General features: G+C 39.3%; 1 protein-coding gene across 1 annotated transcript in view; it reads right to left on the reverse strand.

Annotated features, from left to right (window-relative positions):
* The window catches only part of NAALADL2 (N-acetylated alpha-linked acidic dipeptidase like 2), a 293,187-nt gene that overhangs the window by 17,282 nt on the left and 252,356 nt on the right, over positions 1 to 23,549 (reverse strand). Inside the window, 2 exon segments of the mRNA XM_087739630.1 lie at positions 9,931 to 10,129; positions 18,516 to 18,609. Coding sequence (XP_087595756.1) covers positions 9,931 to 10,129; positions 18,516 to 18,609 — 293 coding nt within the window.

The following is a 23,549-nucleotide window of genomic DNA, read 5'->3' on the forward strand; positions in this document are numbered from 1 at the left end:
AGGTTTATCATCTTAAGTAACTCCACACCATGAGACGTGAGACCATCACCATCACAGCCTAAATCAGAAAGGTCATTATCATAAGAGTTAACTATGGATAAAAAATTAATTATCTCATAACATGTTCTTTAAAGAAATGCCTAAAGTTATATTTTTATTACCTTCAATGGCATGCATACACACAAAATTAACACTTTTTTTATCCCAGCTAAGGTAATTTTCCTGTTAATGATCTCACCACCAAATTTCTAAGCCCTATTGCCTGGGCAATACGTTAGTGGGGGGAGTATTACATATTAACTATTTTTCCAATGAATTCCACTTTTTTTTTTGTACTAGATTCGAGAAACGTCTCTGGCTAATATTTCAAACATACATGAGTGGCTCTTATCTGTCATGACCAAAAGTGTGGAACCATATATTTCTTGGATCTAAAAAATGTTATCGACCCTACTGTTTATAAGAAAAATGAAATAATGTATAAAATATTAAGTTTCTCTCATATTTAATAAATTCAAAATCTAATACTTTATATAACTTTCTGAGATCACAGGCTATTTTTCTCTGTAACCAAATATTCTTGGCCTGCTTAGCACGATAAGCACAGGCCTCAGTGAGATCTGCCAGCATGGGAAACTGAATGGAAACTGTATCCTAATTGGAAGACTTGCGAGGCGTTGGCATGGTAGCTCTGCAGTGAGCTCACTGAATAGCTCCCAGTGAAAGGATCTTTACCGTTAGCAGAACAACTGCTGTGAAATGGGCTAAAACATCTAATACGGCCATGTATTCAAATAAATGTCATTATACAAAAAAACCAGGCCCTTTGCAAGGTCAAGACCATGCACATTTGTGGAAAGCATGAGGAATTGTATGTCCTGGATGAAGTCTTAAGTGCCACCAATGCTGTGTTAAATTACAATATAAGTAATAATATTTACTGTATCAAAGCCATAATGGGTCTGATGCAGACTACAGACAGAACTCTATGAGTACAAATCAATCTAATTAAAAGGATGGAAGAAAATTCATGAGGAGTACATACAGGAAAAAGAAATTAAGGTACGTACACCCAGGTTTACCATTCATACCAGGGAAGTGAGAGAGCTGGTTTCCAGCCATGACATAATCCCTAATTATAGTGGTTTTCTGCTTTTGCAGGTGTAATGAAAAGATTTTCATGTTGCCTGTTTAAATAAGCTTTAAAGTCAACCATAATTACATCTCTGCAGATGGCTAATTCAGTAGTATTTATGCAGCAAATGCTCTTTAAATAGTAAAAATTTACAAGACAACAAATACAGTCATTACTTCATGGTCATTACATGTATCGGTGATTCCAAAGGAAAAACCATTTGAATTGCCACTCAGATGGATCAGGTGTTTTGAGTATGAGTTACACTCACTTTATTGCATCTTCTCAGTAGTAAGAAAGGGCATAATTCAGCATGATTATCAGTCATGAGAAAAATAGTAGCCATAGCAGGAATGTTACTTGACCATAGCAGGAATGTGCATTATCAAACTAGTAATTGCTACTGATGTCTGCTAGAACAAATGTGCTGCTCCACACACGGATGAATGTTAAAGAGTCGATATCCCAGCAGATGAAATTCTATTTATCTGGCCTAGAGAATGAATAACCACAGCGCTGTCCAACCACTCCAGAGGGGGTCAGAACCCTTCCAAGGTTGCCCAGTGCACAGAGAATGCTCATGCTGCTAGAATATTGTTCCTACAGGTCCTTCGTGAATTAAACAGTTCCTACATTTTCCTAACTATACCGGTTATGGGGAGCTGCACTGGTGGCAAAAGGTATCCTGGGAAAGCTTCTTGAGCTACTCAGAGTTACAGCCTGATTTCAATACTACCTTATGTTGATCCACTGAATGAGCGGATTCATGACTGTATCTTCTTCCTCAAATCCCATTGTGAGTACCTGCACCATCGGAGCGAACAGGAAGTGATCTTAACTACGGCTGGCTTCCGGTAGCTGCTCAAGAGAGTTCGTTCCTGCTTTCCTCCCAGCCATGCTATACCCCCACGTAACAGCTGGGTACAATGTTTAAAAGGAATACACTGAATAAAATACTTTCAGTCACCTTTTATCAAGGTTGTTACTCTAGATTCTGCTAGTGACTTGGATGTATGAATTTGACTCAAATTATGATTTTAAACTGAAATTAGTGTGCCAAACATGTTACTGCGTCTTTTTAAAGATAGCGATAGCTATATAAAAGTGCTATTAGGATCTATTGTTCAGGATTTGCTTGGAAATATTTCTTAGTTTGTACCAACCTAGTTAAATTCATATCATTGCTTGTCATGCCATTAACTAACTGGTTCATCTCTGGGTTTAGGAGTAGAAAAAATAACCTGGCAGTTAAGAATTGCAATTATATTCTTATAAATTACATTCTAAATCAGCAGTTACTTGCAGAGATGACTCAGTCTGTTCAGTTTTATGATAAAAAACACTTTTGACTATGCTGTAAAAACTCTGGATACCGAGACATGATTGTCGCCACTTTTATAAATCCTGGTCACCAGACACACGACATCTATTTAGAGAAGCATATAAACCAAGAACCTAATCCTTTCATTCAACGTCTGCTGCCAAAGACTGGGAGGAAAATCATCTTCCAAGTAAGCATTAACTAAAGATTTACCAAGCGCTGCACAGCATATCAGACCTTCTGACAGTGCATAGCTGCCACTGCTCACCTGTCTCATGAAACTTCCTTTTGCCTCCCCACATTCTTGGGAAGAACATAAAACCACCCTTGGAATATCTCCTGTGATTTTTTTGCCATTAGGAGTTCATGAAGCGAGCTCCAGTGAAGCAGGTCTTACCGAAACTGTGTCACCACTTCTGTCCTGAATATTTGAGTTCATCATCTCTAACTTACACTTGCATAAACTACAATCAGACTGCACAAACACTGTAGAGTTTGAAGGAAGAAGGTAGAAGAAAATGGGAAGACATTTTAGGTGTAAAAAAATACATTCGGACAAATGCGTATCAGAGAGAAGGGAGAAGGCGAGAAGGAGCTGAACAAGAACTACAGAGCCAAGAAACATTGGTGAAGGACTAGAAAGTGGAACAAGTAATACCACTAAATCATAACCCCGTTCATAAGATGTGGAACAATTACAGAAGAAAAAGAGATGCAAATTTTGAAAGATACAAGATATGAGGGTGAAAAGTCAGATGGAAAAATCACTGCTGTGCAGTAAGATGAAAATTCATTTATTCTGACTGAATGGCAAAATCTGAGGTACGCTATTCTAAAACCAGTACACAATTCTCTCCTTCTCCCCCAACATCATTCTTATATTGTATTTACAAATTGCCCATGGCAGATAATACGAGACAGAACATTATCTAGTACTGCCAGTGCAACATGAATTGTTGCAGTATTTCCCACACTAAGGATCATCAGCACCATATCAATTCACCCTCTGCTCCACATAATACAAAGCAGAAAAAAAAAATATTCCGTGTGTTTGGTTCAGGTCAGTCAAAAATGTCTCAAACGTTACAACAAAGTATACAGGCACATTCTCTACTTGAAGCCACAAATGAAGAGTTCAAAACGAAAAAAAAAATCATCTGCAAAGAGTCTATACAATGAGACAGAATTACTGTCTTCTGTAGAAACTCTGGGCTAGGGTTTTTTTTTTTTTTTCCAGATGACATTGCACTACATGTTTACCCATGTCACTGTTTAAGATTAGCAGAATATTTGCATCTTTAATGCTTGTCCTCTGTAAATCCAACGAGCAGCTTGTTTACACATGGAGATTTAATAAGGACTTTAATTTTCCTACTAAACATATCTCTAAAAACGAGAGTCTGAGGGCATGTGGATTTTGACACCCGGGAATCTGCTGCAGTTTATCAGCAAAACAGCAATAAATCCAGTAGACTCTGTCAGGAATGTATGTAACAAATCTCCATCTGAAAGGAAAAAATTTGTTCTGGTGAACAACACACACTTGAGTGGCACGAGATTCGCAGCGATGCAAATTACCCTTTTGTGTGGTGCTAAAAGCATCTTTTGATTGTTCTTTCATTTCATTATCGCAAATTCAGGGTGCACAATATATCATTGCTTGTAGCGAGTATTTTATTCAGTGCATTGTAACATACTGGTTTGTTGTAATTCTTTAGCCCAATGAAGTGTTAACGTCACACCTGGGTATCCATGATAAAAAGAAGAAAAAGGAAGAAGTGTAACTTGCACAAATGAGAAATAAAAACTGCTGGAGGTCTTTCTTGAAAACACAGATTGTTTACAAAATTGTTACTTTTCACCTACTTATTACTCAATTCACTCAATTACATCTTCCAGACATAGCACAATGGCCCTTGCAACAACTCCATAACTAGTGGTGACAGACGCGTGCCGCCTTAATGGACAGGATAAAGTTGGCAAGCTAAGATGAAACTCTTAAATGAAAGATTTTACACAAGTTGACTCTGATTCTTTTAAAAAATTGCTAAAAGAACTGTCAGTCAGGACATAACTGATCCTTAAGCAATGGTCCATTAAGAATAAAACCCACATAACTGAAGCAGAAATGACAGCCTGAGCCCTTCTGTGCCTGTTTTGGACTTTACTTTTAAAGACACAAACTCTGTTTTTAGCGACTCTTTTAGATTTGGAAATCTTGGTGGGAGCATCACAGGGTATTCTAGGAAACCCTGCCTCCTTACTACTGGATCCATCTAGGATCAACAGAATCCATCAAATATGAAGATTATGTTGAGTTCTAGACAGGGACCTGAGGAAATCAAACACTTTCAGAAAGAGAAGACATCATACTGCACTGAGTGTCCTCTGCCCGATACTCCATGAAGTCTTCTTGATGATCTCATTTCTTTGCAATATTATTCTTCATTGCTCCAATGCCATTGAAGTGTTATGCCTTTCAACAAAAAGACACGAGCTCTCTGTGCGAATACCTAAGGAGCGTACACACACACTTGACAGATCCATTAGGCTGACAGGTTGTCAGAGGCTGTGGTGATCAGCAAATATAAGAAATACAATAAAATATATAAGGAATGGAGGAAATAGTCTTATTCAGTCTAAGCCAACATAAGACTGGAGCTCAATATTTATAAACACCAGGAAGATACATGCTGTCTTGTTATCCATGATACTGCCGGGGTCAGTGTTTTGGTAGGTATTTTCGTAGAATGAAAAGGATGCAAAAGCATGACAGTAGGCTTTTAGAACCTAAGAGTTTTAAGGCTTAGCTGATGCAGAAAAGACAAAGATGCTCAGGAAAGAGACAAAGAGGAGACATCACTCAGCATGGACGCATTTGCCCGACTACCTGACTTACAAACATTCATTTACGGAAATTAATTTTGTTCTCTCTCAGAAGCTACGTAGAGATTTGGTTAATCAGTATCGGAAGAGGTGTCAGTGAGTACTTCCTTGACCTTATCAGACAAGCTGCTTTCACTGTAGGGAAACAGCCCCAGGTCTTTGCTTCGATCTATGTTTACTTATGGCTGATGCACCCTTTGTTTAAAATACAGAGATAAAGCATCTTCTCCTGTCCCTAGCAGGCAACTACACATGCTTCACTGAATGCTGATGAAGGTAAGAACTTGGGAGTTTCTTACTATATATATATCAGCATTTATAGAATCATCTTATATCTCTGCTGAGGCTGACCATCTCATTGAGAGGACAATATGCTTGAGATCCTGTCTATGCACAGTGCCTAAAGTAACAGAACCCCTGTTCTTACCTTAGCTTCGTACATGCCACTGCAGTATCATCTATGGTTACAGGTACTGGCAGCAAAATACGATCAGAAAATATACAGAAATGTTCAGCGCAAGTATACACTGTAGGAGTGGAAAGCAAGAAATGGCTAGAGGAAAGAAACAAACATATACAAATTTCTACCGATTATTCCATTAATATAATCATAGAATCATAGAATAGGAGGTTGGAAGGGACCTCAAGGATCATCTGGTCCAGCCTTTCTAGGCAAGAGCACAGCGTAGACGAGATGGTCCAGCACCCTGTCCAGCTGAGTCTTAAACGTGTCCAGTGTAGCAGAGTCAACCACTTCCCTGGGGAGATTATTCCAATGGTTGACTGCTCTCACTGTGAAAAATTTTCCTCTCATGTCAAATTGGAATCTCCCTGGGAGAAACTTGTACCCATAATGACAAAATATAAATCAGAAAATTATCAATATTATGCTCACGTTATGAGAAGCAAAGGCAGATAAATGAAAAATAACAATAGCCATCCTATTTCCTTCCTAAACATTTATTTTGGAAATAGAAAGTCTACCCGGGGTTACCATTGGGAATCACAGAAATTCTTCAGGTGCAATAAAACTCAGAGATTTTGTCCTAACCCCAAATCAAGCCCCAGGGTAACCCTGGCAAAGCAGGGTAATATTTCTCAACCTATTATTTTTCATTCTGCTTAGACTTCTGGATAAGACTAAAATACCCTGATGAAAGCTGTACTTGTATATTTCCAGCTCAGTTGGAAATAGAATATCATGGGGCAAGTATGCTATTGTCAAATTTTCTGTTCAATGTCATGAAGTTCAGGTAAGAAGGATAATCTAAACTACCCTGTTTACTTACACTGTATTGAACAACCTGCCAACGTCAATCATCATTACTTAAATTTAGTCAGGATGTTCTAATGTAATTACCAAAATTAAAATAATCTGAATTCTGTTAGTAACTTTGAATAATTTTAATGCTCATTACAGATAAATAATGCATCAATTATGCCCAAATATTGCCATGAGGCATCTATTTTTTAAAGTACAGATATACAGCAAGAGACTACAGCTATGGCAACGAGTATACAAACCATATAAACAAGATACAGAAAAGATATATTAGTTCCCCTGTAGTGGACAAACACAAGGAGGTTGCAACCCACCTCCTGCAATAAAGCAACAAATCCACCTTTCTTTTTAATTCAAGTTTTAGAAGAGAAAACATAGTACAGATCCAGAGAGCTGTGAATTAGGACAAACACAAGCCTAAAAATGATGCCTAAACTTCAGCAAATTTGTCAAGTACTTTGATTGAGGTTGAGAATATGAGTCCAAATGGGTATACAGGAAGCAATCATTTTTTCACGAAGAATACGTGCTTTACTGTGCACACAAATTCTTCCTTCAGAAGGCTGTAAATTACAGTATTTATGGAATCTTAATGATCTAAACACAGTTGGAGCCTGAAGGTCAAGGCTGCAAACTGCATCCTAAATTTCTGTTTACAGATGAAGCATAGTATTTATTGCTGCACTGCTTGCGCTGCTATAGTTAAAGGGCTGCCAGCATTTCCATTATAAACCACTATTTCAGGGGTTTATAACTTGCCCATCAATCTTCCCACTGGGATGAAACATGGCATACAAGGTCCTGGCTGTGAGAGTGATTTTTTTGTTTGTTTTCTTTACCAAATTGCAAAAAGAAAAGCTTAAAGTTATACAAGCGAAAAAAAGAACATCAGCTTTTTCAAGTACTTCTAGTGTTCCTGCGATACAATTATAGCTTCAGAACACAAAACAGATTCATATAACTGCATCAAATAATAGAAGGACGTTCAATCCCTAAAAAGTGAAAAATAACCCAAATGAAGACACATTGTTAGGTGCTTTTTTAAAAAAGAAACTGCACTGAAGATTTTTAATGTCAGGAAAGGAAATCAGAAATCTACCACTGTCCTCGATTCTGTTTGCATTAAGGGTAAATCTACACTACAATTACACACCTTGGCACAGTACAAAGAACGCATTCTTTTCAAATAAGTATCTAACTGATGATACATAAGGTGTACTTTACTCTTATATACTCCAGATGGTGTTAGGTAAAATAGTTCAGACTAAAGTCAAATCCAATGTTTTCCCAAAAATTCAAAAGTAACCTTTTTGTCTACTGTTAAATCTTGTATCAAATGTAATGAAATCAGGAGGGAAAAAATTAAAAAATTTTCACTTCCACACTGTCTACTCTGCCAGCGTGAATACCACGCTCTGCGCCGACGTACTGCTGAGAGCAGGAAGGTGAAAAATTTAATTCACATTATACCTGCTTATCTAGCAATTACATCTTGATGAATAACAAACTTAATACTGCAAGCACTGCAAGAATTTAAATATTAGAAGAACTCAAAAAACCATGTTATTGGGATCCTAAGTTTTGGTATAATTTATTTTTACAAATAAAGAACTGGGCCAGCTTCAACAATGTGCCTTTGCGATGCAATGCAGACACATTACATTCTGTTAAGCAGTTTTATGGCTCCTTTGCAACACCATACGAGTTGAGACAAGGAAGACAGCAGTGCTAAACCTGGAATATTAGACTCTATTTAATCACATTTTGGTTTATTTCTTTAGATTATAAATCCAGTCACAGCAGGAATGAAGTAAATTAGTCCCTCCCCAAATATTATATTTCGTTCATTATAGCTGTAGGGATTTTATTCGCTGACACTGTTGAGTTCACCACAACTACTTTTTTTTTTTTATTATTTTTGTTAAAAGATGGCTGCATTTTTTTTTATGCCATTCCTAATGCTTGGAAGAATCTCTTCCTCCTGATGCTGTAGCTTTCTGCTCTTCTTCCAAAGTCCACCTCTACCATCTGTCTGGTTTGTGCCCACTTGAAACAATCACTTGCACAAGACATTTGACAATTTTTTCCCCATCAACTGCAACAAAGTACTGTTTTATTACTTTAGCTAGTTCCGGCTGCAAGTACATTTATATTCCTAAATAACACAGCTGCCTCATTCACTTCTGTGTCCTGGCCCCGACTGTCTCCTGTGTACGTACGCCAGTTCACTTCCAAGCTCTCCTTTTTGAGTATGCCAACCAGTTTCCCCTCAAGTAAAACCTGGGTATTGCTTTAGGGGCAGCGTTACTTGGGGAAGCCTCCTAATGGGCAGCACAGATGAGCCACTGGCTATCTTCAGCCGCGGAGTCCTTCGCAATAATCCCGGTAGGCCTGATGAAGTCAAACAACTCACATATGCCCTCACTCCGTAGCCCAGGGCATTCCAAACATATCCTTGGGGTCGAGCTACAAAACACTACATTGATGGGCTGCAATACAGCGCTTCAGACAGTTTGTACCGAAGCACATGCACACGCTTTATTACTTCTCCTGAACAGCCAGAGGGCCAGGCATTACTCAGGGCAGGCTTGGCCAGTTCTTGCTTTTCACACTTTTTTAAAGCTACTGATTGCCGTAAGTTTTTTTTTTGTAGAGGAATCTACGGTGAGAGATATAGACCTGTAGACTTCTTTCTAAGAAAGCAAAAGATGGAGTGATTGTGACATCTTAAAATCAACCTGGGTAGTGCAGCTGAATACATATTGGAGAATAATTCTAACTACAGACAAGATGTTATGAATGGTGGCGGACTGAGGCCCTCTCATTCGCTCCACTGTACTGCCGCTGACTGGTTGAAATGCACCCAAGAACAATGCTATGTAATTAACTACGTTAAATAATGCTACACAGTATCTTGTATAATTCTGAATCTTCAATGAACTGTAAAAAGTTTTAAATAAAATATAAGTGGAGCTTGTCAAGCAGTATTAGACTTCAAAATATTTTCTTCTTCTGAAAGCTTACTGTACCATCTAACACAAGTATCTGTCATGCTGCCTGAATTGCCATCACACCGTACATCTTGTTAGCAGTGATGTCACGACAGAAATGCTACAGTGCTGCATTCTAACGACCTCTTGTATTGTAATGAATTAATGTTTGCTGCAGAAAGGGTGAAATAGGAAAAAACAGCTGTAATCTTGGATACTCGCTGGGATTTTTTTAAAAAGAGCATGACGGTTTTGACAACCAAGCAATGCGAGATTACCGTTTTAGCTCAAATGAAGAACGTGTTGAACACCACACCTGTAAAGTCCTGGAGGAGCCTGACGAACCAGGAAGCTTTTCTCCAAGCTTTGTAGCACATCGTTGAGCATGCGGACTCTGACAGGAGCTCGCTCCTTGGGGTCATTAGCTGGGCGCATCTCATCCGATTGGAACAATTCTGCGGTGTCCCTCAGACGCGATGCCGCTGCAAGCAACTGAGGAATGTCTACTTCAGCACCTAGGAACAGTAAGAGAAAGGCAGTTGCCAGTGATTCAGAGAACATCATTTATTACTCTTGCTTACAAGTCAAAATTAACAGTCCAATTAAAACCTGAGCCTCTTTTCCCCTGTGAGAATTATGCAAGGGATCAAGGAAAGCCATAGATCATTGTGCATAAGCTCTGATCTCTTTTTCAAAGATGACCAATTTCGACCGTGATGTTTTAAGATCCAATAAGCTACGAGGAATGATTTCGGGGTACAGCTTGAAATCTACCACTGGAAAAACAGGCATGCAGGAAGCAATGGTTATACATCATAACTGTCACCCTTCCTTCCGAGACAGAATTTATTCAATGCCATTTGATGCTAATGCTCTCAAGTTTGAAAGCTTGTGTTTAGATTCCATAATGACTGCTGTATAGAAAATCACAATATGCAGAATTTAACTGAATTTTGTTCAACACTTTAGAATCCTAGAGGTTAACGACAGTTGTAGAGGGGATGTGAAATTTTTCCTCTTAATCACTTAAATCATATGCCAAAGAGCCAACTAACACTTTAATTGATACCCAAATGTATATTCTAATCCAGTCAATATTTTCAAAACTTTTTAAACTTGGAGTGGTTGCTGTTACTTTGTTTGCAATCCTACACAGACACCAAAAGAATAAAAGCCCACAGCACTTTGGAGCACACCACGATTTCGATATTTCCCTGGTCGTAGTCGAGAAAGAAGAATGCGACACGTGAATTGGAGCACTGTGACTGTGCAGCCTATTCCCACCTGCAGTGCAGGTGAAGTGCATGCCCTCCTTTCCCAGCGTGCGCATAAACTTCGTTAATTTTTACAAGCAGATGGAGAGAGAAAGCAGAGTCTGAACCTGATATAAAGTCAAAAGTAACATCAGCCAGCAAAAACATTTCCAGGATGCAGAAATGATCTTTAAGGCCAAGATTCACTTTCCCTATTAAGGACAAGGAAATTAACTATCCTTGGATCTTTTAACTGGCTATTTAATCAAAACAAGCCATGCAGCTTCAGAAGCTGTCTCATCTTTAGTTGAACATACAAACCTCAGTGAGTTCAGTATCTTAGTGACTGAGATGACTAACGCAACAGGGTGGTTCAAGACACAAGTTAAATGAACACTAAAGTTCCTTGTCGAATAGATAGATGGAGAGATCAGAAATAGTAAATGGAGAACATCGACCCATTTCTCAAACTATTTATGGATGGAGTCTGAAAGGTGAGCATATTAACAGGAATGGAAAAGCAAATAAGTACAACTAAGAAATTCAAGGAATTGATGACATATGACATATTCTCCCTCTCGTATGGAAAAAGAGATTTGCTATTGGCTACATTTCGGCAAAGGGAAAGGAGTTCAGAGATCTCCACGCGCTCCTGTCATCAGCTGACTAATGCGTTCCAATCTAGCAAAACATGAAATGATCCAAAATACATGGAGAGACAGATGCCGGTGTGAGAGAAACTGTCAGATTTCCTGAGTTATCAAGATGAATTTCAACAATGAACAGAAGCTCCCTGTGGGAACAGGAGTGAGACAAGATGGTTTACGTCTGTCTTGGTTTGGGACAAGGCTGCTTTGTCAGTGGCTCTTGCCCAGTCTGCCTGTCCCTAGTTAGAATGGATAACAGGCACTGTAGTACCTTGATGCACAGGACCGGTATCTTTCTGATTGAGTCTGGAGTAATTTAAAGTCTTGATTAACTTAGCCTGATGCCTCAGAAAAATATTCTCCAAGCATATAAACTTACTACATTTGGGATACTTTGCAGAACATCAGTACCCTCAATTTTCAAGCCTCAGGCAAACATCCTGTGCAGCTGAACTTGCGATCTCCATGCCTATAACCCAGGCACTGTGCGTTCCTTACCCCAGGACTTGTGTCAGTACGGAAAGGTTTAAATTCACCCTGTTAGAAAGAATCCTTTGGTTTCAGCAAAGCAAGTAACGTTCCACATTTATACTTTTTTTCTGAATATTATATAAACAATTGTAAATGTCAGCTGTGCCTTTTCAATAGGGAAGGTGAGAGAAAGGGAAAATACATCATTCTGTGTTTGGAAATGAAGCCAACCAGACCACCCTTTTAAACACAAAAGTCCTGTAAATGCTCTTGCTGCTTCTCCACAGCGTGCATTTTGCCCCTAAACCAACTACATTTTACTTTACAGTCATGAGTAAAAAGCAGTGTTTACATCACACACCAGACCAGCACTCATTATAAAACACCCAGGCCCTTTTTTCACAAGTGTCTATGGCTAGTGCTACCACAGAGAACTAAGGACACAGCTTTAAGGGCGTCAGTAGCTTTTACCACAACACACTGAACTTCACGGCCAAGGGAAACCGTTATGCTCTTCTCAAGCTGCGGTGCTGGGAGTGGAAGGGCAAATGATTCTTAAAGAAAAGGGCGCATTAACTAATAATGTCTTAAAGATCTTGTGATGCTTCTACAGAGAAAATAAAAAAGCCTGCAAGTGTTACTTCTCTCAAGAGAAAACAACGCCACATTATTATACTTCCATTCTTTGTCCTTTTTTCTCCGGTATGAATCATGATGAATCATCTAAGCCAGTTGTTTAGTTGTTAAATAAATAAAATTGCAAGTACAAGAAAGTGACTCAGGAGTATGTGTACTCTTGATCAAAGACTTATACCATTGAATTTCATTACACTTGCTAAATGTAACTGGATTTTATTCAGAAACAGGTTACACCAAATAAGTATTTATTTTTACAGACACAGAATACAATAGCCTTTCCCTGTGTAACTGATTGCTCTTATGAAAAGTACTGCGAGAGATTTAACATTTTACAATTGTGTTTGCGCCCTCTGGTACGAATGTACCTGCCCACGAGTACCTACAGGAGAATGAGCACAGACAAACCAGCGGTTTAAGGCATGACGCTCGCTCTCCGTGCATGTGAACATGTGTTTGCATGTAAGAGAGAGGGGAAATTGCTTCGGGTTTTGATTAGCTTGCACATTCACGATCAGCCATGGTGTGTTGTTGTATTCACTAGGAAGGTTTTTCATGCTGTGCAAAATTGGATGATCAGACCTGGCAGTGGAAAATCTGAATGGGAAAGCTTTGTAGAAAGTACCCTGAAGGGGGCAGAAACACAAATCCACGGACATCCTCAGTGCAAAGAATATGTTGCCATCAGCTTCAATTTTGCTACCATGACTGCTACTGCCCAAGCAAACTAATCTGCTGTTGCTACAAGAAGCCTCTTTTCAAAGAAGCAATGATTAAAAAGGCACGTGGTGACATTGTTATGCATGTCGATACAGAGGAGGTTATCAATGACTTTGTACAGAGCTCCTGAAACGTATCTGGCTTGCTGACACAGAACGGATGCTCATCCTTTCCTTTCAGTACCAAACGCTTTGTCTATGGAAAATGCATTTTTCCATGATTTTTTTTAAAGGCTGATGAAAGGTTTGCCAGTACTGATATATAATATCCTTGATAGGATGCTGAAGATAAGATGTCAGTGTCTCAGGGCAAAGAAGGTATTTCTATCATATATACAGATAACTAACTGTTGCATTTTTCACCTTTGTAGCAGTCAAGAATAATGGGTGGGAACAATAAAAACGGAAGCTTTCTGAACATTACTGACAGATGGAGAAAGTAACTCTGAAAAGCACCCTAAATGATCAGGGAAATACGGTCAAGCAGGTAAAATGATGCCAAGCTGAAGACTAGCAGATAGCTGTGGGCAATGAGTATGCAGCCATCAAGTAAATGACAGAGATGTTTCTGTATTGATTTTTCTAAGGACGGAGAGTTTAGACTGATGTTTTGAAATGTATGGGTTGAGCCAGGGCTGTGGAAAGTCATGCAGACTTTCCTGGAAGTGGCTTATCATAAAACAGATTATTTTTAAATTTCTGTTAGCACTGACTACTATTATCAGCCCGAGTACTTCAGCTGCTGTAACATCTGTAAAACATCCATTCAGGGGAGAAGAAAGGGCCTAACTGATAAGAAGCAACACACAACTGACACTGTGTCAGCCAAAGAGCTTGAAATCACAGCCCTTGCCCTCCCTGCATGGGGAAAACCAGAAAATCTCCCCCCCCTCCAGTTAACTTTATTTGTCTTCATAGGCCTCTCTCAGCCAGTGCCTATTAGAGATGGCCTACGCCTTACCTGATCTGCTTACCAGCTTCAGCAGCCTGTGAGGAAAGCCACGAGTAGGAAACCTTAGCATCTGCGCCTAGATCTAGGGCTGGGGCAACAGATACCAATTTCTGAAAGGTCTGCGTGAGTCCAGGTGGGCCCAGCAACCTGCAATAATGAAACGGTATCGGCTTCTCCAGCCAACAGCACCTAAGTGAGAGACATGGCTAGCGTCGAACCCGGACGCCTTTATTTTTGTAAACTGTGGGATTGAACTTGTTATTGCTGAGTCAGCCAGGTGCAAAGGTACAGAAAGGCTTTTGATCCTAAGGAGACACTTTAACGCTCCCACCACCAATCCCTGAAGCTTGCTGTAATACACACTAAGTTTCAAAGAGGCTCAAACACAGTGTGAGACAGGCTGCAAGGTGCAAGTCCGGACTGCACAGTGCTAAAAGCATTCAGTGGACGATATGAATATGTCTTGAATAAAAATGCTTGTATACATACAAAAACCTTATATACAAATGCTTATACATTTGCACTTGCATATGCATACAAAATACTTCTACAGAAGTGCTTAAAAGAATCATTTGTATCATTCACACACCAGGTTTGACAGCTTATCAAAAGATAAATTGGGTTTTCATAGCAGGCAAGGCCTAGAGAGATATTCTTGTATTTGATTCAAGTTGCAGTGGGTCTTGATTTTAAATGTATGAAAGGCACAAACACCGCACAACTGCAATGTGTAGTTAATGAGAGTATTTTAGACTGTCACCTATTTATGAATTTCACTAAAATATCACATCTGTGATCAGACAGATAACAGCCTGAATAGCCCCGGGGACCTGGATTTCTTGGAACCCATCTCATATCATTTATGACCATGAGGTTTCCTGTTAAACATCAGACCATCAGCAGATGCACAAAGAGAAACATCTCTCCAGTCGCAACCCTTCCTGTCAGGCAAACCCAAAAGCAGGAGCTTGTTTCCAAGAGTTCTGGAGCGTGCAAGTGGAGAGAACACGTGTCGCTTAACAGCCATTTCCCCACCTTTCTGAGGAGCAGGCCTCGAGCCAGATGTAAACACGCTGTGGATGACATTTCCCTATGACCTGCCATCCAGCCTATCCTGAATACAACAGAAACAGTAAACGTGTGCGTATGCTTTGATTACACATGCCAGAAGGTGAAGCCCTTTGATCCAGATTTGTGACACATCATTTCTTTGGGGATACCCTTCTCTTTGTGGGTTTTTCTTCGTCTTTTCATTTCGGAACTATGAAGACTAAAGAGCTCGGCCTTTTTTTCTTTTTAAATTTGGCAGCAAGGAAGAAAGAAGATAAAAGGAGGAATGTCTTTTTGTTTTCCCACTTGTTTGCACTGTGTGCTGATTGAACATTAGTTGCACTAACTGCTGGTTTATAAAGTGCTGAGTAACATCCCATTGAATTTCATGGAGCTAACAGTACAGACACCCACCGCATCACAGAATTAAATCCTTTGGAAACATAAATGCAGTAGTAACAAATATTAAGACACACACATCCCTTTGTGAGGACATCCAGGAGACTGCAAAACTGTGACTCCGGTATTTACACATATGATTTAACTTCAAGAATGTGAGAAAGTCCAAGAGGCGATAAAATGTGTGTTTAAGTGATTGGCTGAACCAGATCCCAGAGGCACAAAATTAAGCCTCAGGAACAAATCTTCTAGCATGTCGTGCAGATTTCCCCTCACCTTTTCTACATTTACAGTTTGCATCAAGTTGGAGAAGGAAATAGCTTACTAAGACAATGCACCTTTGAACTGGAAATCTAAACCAATGTAAAACCTTTTGAAGAATGAAGAAATTCGTAAGCCATGTTAAAAAGTACAACTTCTCATTTAAGTAACCAGAAAAAAGACCATTGCCTTATTGATTTCCAAAATAGCAATAAACTGTTATTTGACACAAGTCAGAGATACACCAGACACGAAAGTCATGAGAAAAGTCATTAAACAAAACTCCAAAGTGAACAGCTCTGAGAAAATTTATCCTGCTGGCCCTACAGCCTAGAAAATATTTTCCCCTCCCCTGAAGTGGTTGAGATAAACGATCTACACTGAAGTTAGAGGAAAAAAGTCAGTTTAAATCAAAATTTCCTGTTACTCAAACTAAAGAAAAAAGGAAGAAAATACCAGACATCTCATGTTCAGTTGAAGGAATGCCAGCTGAGCCACACTTTTGATTTGATGATTATTCCCTGCTGTGTTTAGGCTGAACTAAACCAATGTTTATATGGCACAACAGAGCTAAAATGACTTGTCTTTTTGGATGCTCACTGATTCCAGACCAATGCTTGCCTACTCACTCCTAGGTCTTGACAATGATGGATGGCAAAGATTAAAGAAAAGGCATCATACTTCTATGAATGTGTATTACAGAGAAGCGATACTTTATACTGTAGGGAGTGAATGAAATGCAGGGGAAACACTTCAAGATTGCAAAAAATCTTTAAGTTTGAGATAAGATGTCACATTCTACTAAACTATATGTAAAGTTGTGGTGTGATTGTATAAAACTTCCATCTTTATTTAACAGATCATCTCGAGAGTTCCATAAATGTATAAATAGAAAAATTATTTTTGAAGTCCTTAGCACACTACAGGTAATCTGTATCAGAGATGTAATTGAACAAGAGGAAATAAAAAGATGGTTTTACCTCTCTCACAGTTTTCCACTGTGAGGTCCAAAGAAGGGCATGCTTTGGAGTAGTCTTTCAAATTTCATGGGGGCTCTTGTCAGGAATGTACCTTTTACCATTCCTTTTAAGTTCACCGAATGCTGACCAGAATACCAGCTGCTGAAATAGCTCGGTTTGTACACAATTATGTTAGAGTTTGGCAGCTAAATTATCAAAAGATTTAATCTCCAAGGAGCAAGCCTCCTATGTGCTCTCCACATCCACCCTACTTTCAACTAGTCACTTAGGAAAGGAAGGAGAGTTGGATCTCATTTGAATACACTAAAACATGAGGAAACTGTAAAGGAAAAGGGACAGAATGGGAGGAGGAATACAGATGATACTGAAGGCGAAAGCATATATGGATGAGTGACACTAGACAGTGTTAGAACCTAGACTTTCCCTCCCTCCTTAGTCCTCAGGACTGGAGCTAAGACAGATATTCTTTTCATAATTGTTAAGAAGAAGGTTTATTGTTCTTTTGTAGTCTAGATAGCAGCAGAGAACATCTCAGTAACATATAATGGCTTTAGTTCCTTATAGCAACATTTTTCTACCAACTGTAGAGAAAGAAAAAAACCAGAACAGCCCCCAGAAGCAAAGGGAACGCACAACTGCAACCTTTAACTGTGCTGTCTTACACAGCTCAAGCCAAGGGCTATTGGCTTAATTGGGTTCTGTTGTCAACATAGGCCAAAAAGACTGCAGGACGCTTGTTCTTTCATCAAGCCCTAAAAGGCCACAAGACAACAGAAAGAGCCAGAAATGAGAAGGCAACACAGGAATACTCGCAATGGCTCCACAATCTTGATGGAGCGGTCTCATATCAAGGCATTCATCCTACACCTAGCAAACAGTGCCAAATCCAGAGTCTATGAGAGTCACATCTGCATCATTCCCAAGTTACCAGTCACTTCTCTCTACTTTCTGATCAGGATTTTTTTTGCCCCTCTCCCTAACCCCAACCCATTGTCCCAAACACACCAAGATCAGCTTCAAATACAGAGCTTCCAGGGTCTCAGCGCTTAATCAACTCAAGCAATACACACTGGTAAATTATCGTGCTAGGCCACACCTGAAAAAGGAGAAAAGTTAGCAGGCTCTGCCAGCGAGGTGAGTTAGGGGAATAACCAAACACAGAAGATGATTGTGAAAATTAAGGAGTCAGATGGCAACGGGATTAGAAGTCCTCTCTTGCTTGTACTGAACAGAGCCTTGAAGGAAATTAAAATCAAGTTCAGTCACAGAGGCTGTGATCTTTGACTGTCATTATGAGATTTTAATACTAATTATTGCTTAACTGACATAGTAACATCGGAAGAAATATAAACATTTTATGGCTTTATTTAGTAACAAGAACTGTGTTTTATTCAGCATTATATAATGACACTGTTTAACTAGTAAAATCACTGGCTATCATTCAAGTGGAAACTGAAAATCAGTATCAGGGAGTAGATGACCGCTTTTTTTCTCTGCATCAATGGAGAACAATATTCCTCTAACAAAAATTACCTTTAAGACTGTTCTGAACTTCTAACGCGATGTCGAGGGCATTAAACGGCAAAACTGGTTCATTGGCAATTTGCAAAGTCACTTGTCCTGTTAGCTGAAAAATACAAAAAAAACCCACAAAACAGTCAAATAATTTCTAGCAGATTTAATAGCCAGCACTTCTTTTGGAATAGCACATACTTTCATTACATTGGATTTTCAGGGAAAAAGGAATAAAACCCCATAAACACTTCTTTGTGAAAAGGAATATAACCTAGACCATTGTCTTTCTAACGCGACATTAAAAAAATGTTAAGAGACTACAATCTATGACCATGCACCAGAATTCGGTGCAGTACTTTTTCTGTGGCCCTATGATACTGCAGGAGTCTCTGAAGGGCCTTAGTTTTGCTTTGTTTTCAAACAAAACCACTCAACATTCTAAAAATAGGAATGAGGTTTATTGTTTTACTTAGTTCTCTGGTTTTAGTTATCGGATTTTGAGAGTTTACACAAGTAAAAAAAAAAAAAAAAAAACCAAACGTCACAGACATTAACGAGCTTCAGCTGAAGCCCAGGGCTAAATGCAAGCTGACCTGAACACCCGCTGTCATTTGACGAGAGATGTGACAGCCTGACGCACGCAGATGTACAACTTCCAACCCGGCTGGAGCGTCACCTTCTCTCAGTACCTTACAGAGTGGAATTCCCAAGCGAGTGAAAGGGAACTCTCAGCCCACTCCAGCCCAGACATTAGCACCTGTCATGAGACTCAATGGCATGAATGCTTCTCTTCAACAGTTCCTGAGATGAGGCCAGGGCCTGACTGGCCTGAGTGCTTTTTTTCATTTAGGGAAGACAGGCTCTCCACCTCAAGGCTTAGACATGCTACAGGGGCTGTGTATCGAAATACGTCTTTCTGCTGAACTATACCTAGCCTGTGATTAACCAGAGGATTTCAGTCTCCAGGCTGCCAAGTCCATCACTGTTCGTGGGAGCTGTAAAAACACACTGACAAAAACATGCAAGAAACTTTCATTCATCTTCTTCATCTCTTGATATTGCAAAAAGGGGAAAAAAATATCTGTAGGGCTGTGCTCTAAAATGGAATGATGGCTGCAGGTGATGGTGATCGTGTTGATAAAAATGTGGACTGAATAGAATCATATTGTACAATACTTCCCTAGGTGTTGGGGGGGTTAGAATAATATCTGTCCTTCAAAAGCAATACAATAGCTGCTGTGCTGAAAGTAGCATTTTAATTCTGCAATACAAAGTTGCAGGAAAACACAACGATGCTAAGTAATATTAAAAACAATAGTACAGCAATTGAAAAAGAAAACCACCTCCCAGGAAAGTGGATGAAAACAGGGTAATATCAGAAATACAAGTTTCCTGGAAAAAGATTAATAGAACTCAACAACATTTCTAGGAAAGCATTAAAGAAATACTGTTTTTTGACCCAGCCACAGACTGATTTGGGTACAGAGACTGAGGGAACATGCTGTATATCAGGCTGCAACCTCCATCTGCGGAGAGACGCACGGGGAAGCTATTGAGATTTACCTCTAGAGAATACAATGCTGCAAAAGGCACGAAGAAAAAACTTACCGTATATAGAGTGAGAAAAAAATAGGGAGGAATAATGATATGTCAGGCTGTTATCAGGAAAACTGAAGAACTAAGAGTGAACTTGAAGGAAGATGAAAAATACTGTGTTTGGACATCTGTGTTAAAATATTAGACAGTAAGCTCTCATGAAACTCTTCTTCAAACTTCCCAGCTGCACGGGCCATTAGTGCTCGAAGGCCATTACGTTTTCTATCAGTGATTATACACAAAAGTCACCAGGTTGACAAGCATTAGACAATGTTGGTCTTAGGAATATCAGAGAGGTATTGCAGAAACACAAAAATACAGCTGTTAGGGCAAATGGAAATCTGTACAAAGCTGTATCCAAAGCAGGTTCGTATAATCCAGCCATAAGCAACTGTAAAAATCTGGTTCCACAAGTCCAAATGCCATGCAAAATCCTTCCTTGTCCTGCACGGAACTCTTTCAAGATATAGGCGCCTAAAACATTAGCACCTGTAAGTTGCTATGGAAAAGCAACTGTGGCAATGAAATAACATCCTATTAAAGAGGAGGCATTCTGTATGGAGCCCAGACTCATTGAATCCTAAATAGTGCTACATCGCACTGAACATTTGAATTCTTCCCTGACACCCCATTGCTGCAAAAACCTTCACCAAGCGGTAATGCCAGATACATATTCATAGGCATATTTTAGGGAGGGACACGCACAGCTATACAGTGCTACTGATACTTTTCAATATGTTACTGCGATGTTTAAGAACACAGAAATATGGAAAAAATGCTTCTTTTCTGAGGCACGAAAGCGGAATTAAAGAGGAGAATACCCTAGTAAGCATCTTTCCTTTTCATCGTTATCTCCTACAGAATCTGGCTTGATGTTTATCAGTTCTTGCCTTATTTCTATTTCTTCCAAGCAATTTTATTTTTCTTTTGACTACGTAAGACCCAAGTTGTTTTCTCTTTCCTATTCATCTAAAGTTGTATCATCAAAATCTCATGACTGACTGAAGCATTTTGGAAACCTTATAGGATCTCTGTATGTAATACTGCAGACATTCGGGTGTTAGTAAACAGGTAACAGCGGTGTTTATTACACCACGTACTTCGTAGGCTAATGTGGAAGAAATCAATCACATAAAGGAAAGCTCAGAGCATTGATTTGAACAAAGTAATAATCCTGCAGAAGTGTATATCAAACCCACATAATGCAGCAAGACAGAAAAGGCTACTGATTTCTTATTTATAGTCCTATTTTTGGATATACCATTCCCCTGAGTACAACACTGAATATACATGGAAAATAAAGGCAAGCTTCTGCCCCCTTTTCCCTGTTGAGAAATGGTTCAGACTGACTATTGAATTATTAAATGCAAGAATAACTTAGCAAAGAGTAAAGACAACAATCTTATCATAAACTGAAATGCTAGAGAAGCATAATTGATCCTATTCCCATACTGAACTGGTTGTTACACTAATGACAACTTCTCAAATAACATTTATGCATAATAATACGCACACAATACACACAATAATTGATGTAACATTTGCACAATTATCAAGTCTAAAGAAAAAAATTATAGTTCAAATGCTAATTGATTCTGAAATGCTTTTCTTATACCATTTAAAATGAAAAAATAACGAATAATGTTTCTACTGCGCTTGACTTTGGGAAAGGTATTCTTCAGTAAACTGAAATGTATTTAATGAACTTCCAATTACTTTAGACATAAATATTAATATAAAACATAACAATAATTGCAGAGTTATACTGCATATTGCAAAATAAATCTGAATATTCAAAATAGGTTTATACCAAGGTAACAGTTTTTCAAGGTCTTTTACCTTACAGCATAAACATCTTTGTAGGAAGGAAATTACTGTCCCTGCCTTTATCTCTCTGACACTGTGCAGATCCCAAAAGCTAAAACAACCCCCTACCTACCAAAAGCGCTGGTGTTAAAGATGATTCAGTATCACATGACACTTGCTAAATGAAGCCGCAGGTTCTCCTCTCTTCCAAAGTGTTATAACCTACCCATCTAGGAACTACATCTTCCTGCAATTCTACCCAGCTTAGGAACCTAATTTCAGTATAGAAGTCAGCCCTCAGGGACACCAGGTGGATCCGCACCACCCTCCAATACTGTGACAATAAAGTAGTAACTGGATTAAATACGCACAATAAGTTCATCTATGTAAATTATAACTATCCTTTATCTTTTAAGCTGTTTTACAATGTAAATAAGGAAACTAACTAAAATGGAATGGGAGGGTTCAACGTAGAAATTATTTTTTTGGTATGTCACACCTGTTTTTTCAGTGAGTTAAACTCAGTTTTCAAGGCAACTTGCTTCCTCAAATATCCAAGCTGCCTACTAACAACTCAAAGCCTGCCTATTGGCATGCAAAATTTTTCAAAAAATTGAATACTTAAAACCCAGGATACAAAAACGTGAAAGGCTCCACTCAGCCTTTTTTACACAGATTCAGTGTTGCTTTTGAGGCACGCTGTTATTGATCGTGTCTTGCAGGGACATGTCTTAAATGTTATCTGGTTTTACAGACAACACAGGCCTGGCAACCCATCTTCTGTTCTGTCATATGATGAGAAACTTGTAGGATGAAATGAAAACATATTTAGTGGATATGACGGTATGAAAATATTATGCATGATAGAGATCAATCTGCTAGAATAAACATCAGCATATAGTGTGCAGGCAGTTTTTTTCAACACAGAAGTTCACATGCCAGTCTTAGTTGTTTTTTTTTTTTGCCTACTGAAATTTGGAACCGTGCACTCTATCTAGCCTGTGCGCTATGTAAAGCTCAGTCAGTGCAAGTGCTGAGCCTTTAGGACATTTTTAGTTACATTAAGAGTGCTAAAATCTAAACAGACATCTCCGATCTCTTCATACGCCAAGTTACAAACAACAAGGGTCTAGAGCACACAAGTCTTACAAGGAGTGGCTGGGGGAGCTGGGGGGGCTCAGCCTGGAGAAGAGGAGGCTGAGGGGAGCCCTCATCGCTCTCTGCAACTGCCTGAAAGGAGGCTGGAGCTGGGGGGTCGGTCTCTTCTCCCCAGGAACAAGCGATGGGATGAGAGGGAACGGCCTCAAGCTGCGCCAGGGCAGGTTTGGGTTGGGTATTAGGAAAAACTTCTTCCCGGAAAGGGCTGTCAGGCCCTGGCCCAGGCTGCCCAGGGCAGGGGCTGAGTCCCCGTCCCTGGGGGGATTTAAAGAATGGATAGATGTGGTGCCTAGGGACATGGTTTAGTGGTGGCCTTGGCAGTGCTGGGTTAATGCTTGGACTCAATGATCTTAAGGGTCTTTTCCAACCTTAATGATTCTGTGATTCTAACATAACTTAAAAAAATCAGGTAAACTGCCATATTTATTCTTTCGTGAACACTGCTCTTAAGTCGTGCTGTACTCCAGTTTTACCTGCTGGAATGAATTAGAC

This window comes from Nipponia nippon, unplaced genomic scaffold, assembly GCF_047370975.1.
Source record: "Nipponia nippon isolate SJK-2023a ecotype South Korea unplaced genomic scaffold, ASM4737097v1 scaffold_7, whole genome shotgun sequence".
Lineage (NCBI taxonomy): Eukaryota > Metazoa > Chordata > Aves > Pelecaniformes > Threskiornithidae > Nipponia > Nipponia nippon.